Below are 7,775 nucleotides of genomic sequence, written 5' to 3' on the forward strand. Positions count from 1 at the left end.
CCAAGTACAAGTGTCTCTCATAATGCAGTATTGTCCTTAATTCTGGACTCATCCTGTGTGTGTGCATAAACTGGAGCAAGAGGACACTCAAAAACTTTCAACCAAACATGTTGGTTTGCCGTGTTCCTTCCTAAACACACACATGCATATTGGATGCCATTGCCGTAGATGGACTGTTTAAGTCCCATGTGAGAGAAAGAAAGAAACAGCCAAGTTAACCCCGGCCAAATTCTGAATAATGTGCTTTTCTTCACTTCAAATCTGGCAAGAATCACCACAGCCAAGCAGCAAACCCTGCCAAGCATTTACCAAGAAAAATAAAACAAGCAATTTTCAGAGAAAAAAAAAAAACGTTTTTATTTTACTAGAGATAATGCAAAACATGCTGACAATATTTTATCTTCTTGTCATGATGAATTTCCTGTTTGAAACCAATAAAGTTTATCTTTGCAGCGTGCCCTTGAGCTATGAAAGGTCATGAAGAACCACTTTGGCAAATCAGTGCTGATATAACATTGGCAAGAGAAAGAGATAGATAAAGTAGACTGCCAAGTTAGAAAATGGGTGTTTTATTATAATAGGTAATACACTTTATGAAATACACTTATGAAACATCAATATCATCTTAAAAGATCTGTCTTGAGATGTGTCATAGCAAAACAGCCTTGTTCTCTCTGGTGTTCAATAACTAGTTACATTTCAGTGATGTAACAGTTGCAAACATCAATCCATCTTATGGAAGTCAAGTCCCCAAAGACACAGACATTAAAATTCTGTTATTTTGGGGATTTTATTTGATAAAATCAGTGACGCAGCCACAGGAAGGTATAAGGAAATGGACATCAGGAATGGATGGTGACCCAGGCTGGACTCAAAACCGTGTACCCATGAGCACTACCGCACTTTATGTGTCGAAAGTAACACACTACACAATCCTATTTTGTAAGGGCACTGCCTGGATATAATTTGTGCTCTATATGACGTTTACCGTCAATATCACTTCATTCTTATGAAAAAAAATTATTCTTCATCATGGTACCAGATGCCACTTTGCTCTGTTAAAGGTCTTCAGTCCAGACAAGAAAAAACAAAACAAGCTAAAACTAGTGAATTCCACTTGATGACCATTTCCAGGGCTTCCCAGTCAGTTTAGTTTAGTAAAACTGAACCACCTGAAAGCCTCGGAGGCATCGGAATGCCAACGTGTCCAGGTGGCCCAGATCTATCATGTTATATTCCAGGTGCACCTTGACCAGGCGGCTAAGGGGAGACTCGTTGCCTCGACCCCAACAGAAAGCATCACGTGGAATTGCATGGATCTTGTTGTTCGCGAATGTTGCAGAGTGCAGCCACAATGGGAGCTGCCGTGGAACCTGTTGTAAAGCGTTGTGACTCATGTCTAGCTGATGCAGAAGTGGAAGAACTCGGAAGGCACCAAGGGCCACCTTGGTGATCTTGTTTCTTGCTAGTCCTAGGTGCTCCAACTGAGGCATTGAAATAAAAGCATCCTTAGTTATGCTAGATATGAAGTTTCCTTCCAAGTTAAGGGTCTTTATGGTCCCGGGTAGATTGTGAGGAACCTGCTTCAAAGAGTTGCCCTCTAGATTTAAACTCTCAAGGTTACTGGCATTCAGTAGTGCTGCTTTCCCAAGTCCTTTATTGGTCAATCTATTTGCACTTAGATCCAACACCTGTAGCTCCGCCACACCCCAGAACATGTCGCCTTGAAGACTTTGAATGCGGTTGCCTCTGAGATAGAGTTCTTGAAGACTGAGGGGCAGCTGCAGCGGAACAGAGGAAAGCTGGTTGTAGGAAAGTGTCAGTGTTCGAAGTTTGCCCAAAGGAAGAAGAACTCCCGGAGGGATAGTAGACGATTTATTCCCCAGGCTGTTGTTGCTCAGACTGAGGATCAGAAGCCCTGGGCAGCGTCCGAAGGCTTCATCAGACATCACACTTATCTGGTTCCCATCCAGCCGTAGTTCCTCGAGGGTAACTGGCAGGTCGGTGGGAATGCTTCGGAGAAGGTTCCGCTCCACGTATAGTCTCTTTAGGCTCTGGATCCCTTCAAAGGCACCCTCGATCGACGCATCTGTTAAACGGTTGTTGCTTAACACCAGGAACTCCATGGAGTCGTACTCGGAGAGTAAGTTCAATTGAATGCTATCAATGTGGTTGTTCATTAAGAGGACGTAACGGGAGTTGTATGGAATTCCATAAGGTATTTTGCCCAAATATTTGTCGGAACACTGCACAACCCTGGAAAACAAGAGATCATATTACATGTCAAATTAAAGCATATACTGTAACTGAAGCAATACTAAGTAGCATAAGGAAAATTCTTAAACATGTTGTTTTAAGACCTAGCAGAAACATACCTTCCATAGCAGGAACATTCCGAGGGACAGTAGTGATCTTCAAAATAGGGAAAATACGAAGGTGTTGTTGGCTTCAATTTCCGCTCTCGTTTGAACTTTTTCACTTTCTTTGCTTTTTTCAAAACTTTGGTTGTCTTCTTCACCTTTCCTTTGTTTGCCTTTTTTTTCTTCGCTTTTAGTGTTGTATTGTCTTTAAGTTTGGCACCTGCTGCTTTTTTGGGGAGTTTTGCCATAAAAGTACCCGGAGGGGCCTTTGCAGTGGGTCCTGCCCTCACTTCCTCCACTAGGTGAAGTTTAGAGCCATTCGTGACGTGGAGTTCCACTCTGAGGTCATCAATTGTGCTGCTTTCATTTACTAGTAAGGTGGTTGCCTCAGCAGTTGAAGTATTTACAATGTGATGTATTGTAGTTTCAACTGTAGTTTTGGATGGAAGTGCATTATTGGTTATGATAGATAAGGTCTCAGCAGTTGCTTGTCTTTGTGATGTGGAGGGGGATGATGGAGGTAGAGTAACTGATTCTTTAAGCAAGTGCAGGGCCGGAGAAGTGGTATATTGATTGACTGTTGGAGGGAGATGTTCCTCACCCTCCACTTCTTGTAAATAGGTGCTATTCCATGCAGTGAGGACGGGTTTGGTTGAGAATGCATCCGACAGATTTTGTCCTTGCTGATCCTCTTTTTCTTTGACTTCCTTCTTTATTACATCACTTTCTGTGTGCCCTCTTGTTTGTTTCTCGCTTTCTGTTTTCCTTATATCATGCTCTTCAGTTCTCTTACTGTGAACTGTGTCTGTTTCTTCATCCACCCCTTGGACTGTGGCTTTTTCTTCACTTCTTTTTTCCTTTCCAGTGTTGAGAGCCTCCATCAACTGATCAAGTCTCCGCTCGGCCCAAAGATCACCTTCTACAGATACATTCTGCAGGACTGTCACATTTACACCTAAAAGAGTTAATACACCTTTGTGAACTTTACAAACACTTTACCCCTCACAAATAAATGATTCAGTTGCTTTTAGGACATTTCCAACTATAATACATTTAAAATAGAAAGATCATTTGGGCAATCTACGTTACATGATTAAATAACGGCATCATTATGTCATTTTGTAGGGATATTACTGACAAACTACACACACAAAAATCATAATACAAATATATAAGAATTGAACATGCATGTTTATTAGTCCAAGTGCATGTCAGAATTCTGTACTTAACCTTAAACCATAGACCTAACAAAATATTAAGTAAAAGTAATCATTTTAATCATTTACATGAGTTAAATTCGAGGAACACTTACTTGGCTGAAGCACAAAAGTGTGTACAGGCACAGCAAAAATCCAAAACAGCAGCATTGGAGGCTTCATTTTTTGGCTAAAAATGGCTAAGGAGAAGAAAACAATTCTCTAATTACCATGTGAAAAATGTATTGTTAAATTTATTTGTCTGCCGTAAAGGTCTGTGGCGATTAACCAAGCACTTGGAGACTGAAATAAAAACGTTACACACATGAAATGGCTGACTACCAAAATAAAGGTGCCAGCAAGCATCTGAACGGCTTCCATTTACAAGCAGTAACTGATCGTGAGCAATAAATCCAGATCTTGAAGATTTTTTTAATGAGATCTGCCTGGCAGGCACAGCTTACCTGGAGTGTGTTCAAGGTGAGGAGTATGTGGCGTCCTTCAGATGTATAAGTCCTTGTTTTCTGCAGATATGGAAGACATGCTGTCTTCCTTTGTTGCACAGACTGTCCTTACACCACCGAGACTAGCAACTCAGTACACACATACACAAACAAATAGATGCGGATACGGACTAATGGACGCATTTAAAGACTCTCCTTCTCCCTAATGCAATTCCACATACACACTCAGGAAAATGAAACACTCTTGAGTAAAAGCTCTCTTCAAAGACACTTATCATTACGGGAATTCTCTCACTCACACACTAAATACAAAAAAATCTAACGGATCATTTCAGGGAAACGGAGATAGACTTACGTTAGAGAGGTCAAAGGTCAGGATTCATTTAAGGATTCACACTATTTGCCTTTACTTTCACAGACACCAGTGCCGACCCACTGGCACCACAATGACAAGTGTTTCCCTAAAAGGTCTGTGACATTTGACCTTTCAATTGGTTCATATTTAGCTGTGTGAGGCTAAACTTTTGGAAGAAGTAAGTTAAGCTATATTTCTAAAGGACATAACAAGTTTCAGAATCTGTCATTGTAAAAAACATTTTGTTTACCCACTATTCTAAAATTGTAATATACAAAATATCAAACCAAGACACAAGTGCAAACAAATGGTGCAAAAACCTTTTGTCAGAAATTCCTCCACTTTTTGGGGGCATTTTTGCAAACAACTACCTATAACTCTGAAACTCTAGATGGAGCTTTATCAGACGCAGGTTTATCCAGAGTGTGAGATAATAACAACACGATTAAAAAGTTTGCTGCCACCACCAAGCAGCAGGAGAGGAGCTGTGAGGCTGGCAGGCAAATACAGAGACAACATATATGAATAAAATATTATCTGAACAATATTATAAATTCAAATAAGTATTAATTAATCAAATGTATCTGTATAACACGTTTCACAACGAATGTTGACTAATTTCTCAATAAAAAACATTTTCCATGGGCCCCCTAGCACCCCCTTGAGGCCCCCTGGACTACAGTTTGAAAGCGTTAAGACAAGTATAAACCATTAAGACAAGTATTATGTAACTTAATAAGTGGAGAACAATGTACAATGTCAGTCACAGACTGACACAGCGGGTATGCACTCCATTTTTTAAGGATGTTTAAGCTACCACACAAGTAAACACATCTAAAATACTTCATTATATACATACCACCTAAAATACAGCAGAGGGTGAATTATAATTATATATATTAATGATATTAATTATATATATATATATATATTAAAAGACAAATAAAATTATGAATAATAATTGTATATACATAAAACAATAGGAAGCATTTACAAAAATAGGCATTTAAAAAAACGGATTTAGTTCTTACAATAAACCACAAGGGGATGGTAGAGGACCGTTTAACTTTTCAAACGCTCACGCAGACTGACCGCTCCGTTGTGTTACATAAGAATTCAGGTCAGAATTGTATATAGAAGCGGATTGTTTATCCAACAAACTTTTCCAGCTACCTGTTTATGAAGTGCTACTGGCATCAGCACACATAAAAATAGAAAACAGTAGGACACTGAGAAATGTTTTAATGCTATCATACTGACGCAGGGGCCCTGAGCTCTAGATGGACAGAATGAGGGAAACGACGAAGACTCGGGAAAAGAAAGGACAGTGTTAGTCTCACTATCTGCTGGGATGAGGAAAGAACCTGGGGCAGTTTGTTCAGGACAAACACCTGTATGGGAAATGTGACAATCAACTGTTTGGAAAATGGCAACAGGGAGGGAGTAGAATAAAGGGTGTCATCTCACATGCACTGTTGAGAAGAGCTTTGGGCTATGTTGATGTGAACGCTGCATTTGCAGGCCTAATGTATTGCTACTCATTTAAGATGGTGTCAGGTAAACACTTCACATGTGTTGAAAGACAGCAATGACACACCATAGACTCAACACTAAAGCTTTTGTTAACTCTCCTGTGTGCACGTGCTACCGCTCTAATGACGCACACCTGGTCAGGAGACAGCTGAACAGACAGCTGTCCAATTACATTTGCCCAAAGGACTGTAATTTCAACACGGCTTGTTGTTTATGAATGCAAATATCCTAAAATTAAAGTTGACAGTCTGTACTTTACCCGAACAGTGATGAAGTCAAAGACAGCTAATAGAAACCTCATGGTTGATTGTCCAATTCGACAGTTCAGATCTGAAGCAAATGTTTTAGCTTTCAAAAAGACTGACTGCACTTTGTGTGAGTTTGAGTGAGTGTGTAAACACTTATTCATCAGTCCACTCAATAACCCATCCACCGCTGCAATGAAGTTTCCACAACAACTCGCTATTAAATGTGTACCATGAAGGTTAAAAAGATTTTTTTAGACTCATGTTGGTGAATTCATTAAAGCCCAATACTTCAGTTTTGACGGAAATGTTTAGCGTATACATACAGCAAAACGCCTACACCCAAAATATACTTCAGTTTTGACGCAAATGTTTAGCGCATACATAGCCTACAGTAAAACGCATAAGCCCAAAGTATACTTCAGTTTTGATGCAAACAAACACATGCGCACAAGAAAGTTGTCTGATGTCTGCTATTTCTGTACAGAAGTTATGACCGACAAAAACGTACTTGTTTAAACTAGAATTTGCCCACCGGTTCTGAGTGATAGGCTATGGAGAACACAGCGGACCATCAATATCTGGCATAGGCCTACTTTACTGGGATTTTATAGTAGGCCTATATTGCTCCAACAACAATTCTCAATACCAGAGTCAGGTGACTGGTGAAAATGTACGTGACTACACCATGTTTCTAAATATGCTTGGCTCTTTTCTAATCATTTGACGAATCACCACTGCCACGTTCAATAAAAATATACACAAAATCTCTTTTAATTACATTTCTGTATGCGGTAATAGCACGTTAATTGCTTAAGGTAAATAAAACTGAATTTTGTGATTAAACATAACACTAATATAAAGAAAACAAGTTTGCTTTAAAGAACATGACAATGACATACCAGTACTCAGAAGTTATCTAATTGTTGCTGCATTCAGTGTTAGTGAACTTGGTAATAAGTAAATAAGATATGATAAATAGGAATGCTTATACAAAAGTAACACCATAAAGTAATAAACAGACGTCAAAAAGCCCCTTAAATTATCATGAAATGACCATCTTTGACCTGATGTTGAGGAACACCTGGGTCTCTCACAGTGTAATTTACCCACAAGAAAGTGCTTTCTGGCTTTGCGTACAACCTGACTGGAATGTGGTATTATTTTCAATAGAAATGGTCATGTTTCTGCTGAAACTAGTCATGCTTCTATTGAAAACAGAAGGGAAAACAGAGCCAGAGTGAGGACACAATGACATTGACTGAGAATAGGATATCCCCCTCCCCTCAACCAAAGACCCATCTGCCATTTTCTCTGTCTGCTGGGGGTCATGGGTTTAAAAGCTCATAGGTCGCAGACAGTGATCAATTTGTTTGTGTCATGATCATACAGTACAGTGCAAATGAACTCTATGCTTGCCTTATCTTTATACGCACATAAAACCTTATCAACCGTCTGTCTCTCTGATGTCACTATGGACAATCTGTCTGCCGCCCATTGTCTCTGAAAAGCCTGTGTATGTTTAATCACAGCTCACTGCTAATTCTGGCACGGTCTCACAACCTAGAGCCGATCACCAGAAGGTTTCTAAAGTATAGTTGAGCAGCCGATCTTGAGAAGCA

General features: G+C 39.7%; 1 protein-coding gene across 1 annotated transcript; it reads right to left on the bottom strand.

Annotated features, from left to right (window-relative positions):
- Positions 1-652: 652 nt before the first annotated feature.
- On the bottom strand, positions 653-4,066 carry LOC307003962 (podocan-like protein 1). The gene is made up of 3 exons (XM_079622876.1): positions 3,673-4,066; positions 2,376-3,315; positions 653-2,256 (listed from the first exon to the last, which is right to left on the bottom strand). The coding sequence occupies exons 1-3, from the start codon at positions 3,737-3,739 to the stop codon at positions 1,155-1,157; spliced, it is 2,109 nt and encodes a 702-aa protein (XP_079479002.1). The 5' UTR covers positions 3,740-4,066; the 3' UTR covers positions 653-1,154.
- Between the last annotated feature and the right edge of the window lie 3,709 nt (positions 4,067-7,775).

Source organism: Phoxinus phoxinus (assembly GCF_949152265.1).
Source record: "Phoxinus phoxinus genome assembly, chromosome: 9".
Classification (NCBI taxonomy): Eukaryota; Metazoa; Chordata; class Actinopteri; order Cypriniformes; family Leuciscidae; genus Phoxinus; species Phoxinus phoxinus.

Excerpts from the sequence above, each read along its gene's own strand:
- LOC307003962 (XM_079622876.1), bottom strand. The coding sequence starts at position 3,739 with ATGAAGCCTCCAATGCTGCTGTTTTGGATTTTTGCTGTGCCTGTACAC. Across the intron at positions 3,316-3,672 it reads CACTTTTGTGCTTCAGCCAA|GTGTAAATGTGACAGTCCTG; the intron begins GTAAGTGTTCCT and ends TAACTCTTTTAG. Across the intron at positions 2,257-2,375 it reads GAATGTTCCTGCTATGGAAG|GGTTGTGCAGTGTTCCGACA; the intron begins GTATGTTTCTGC and ends CTTGTTTTCCAG.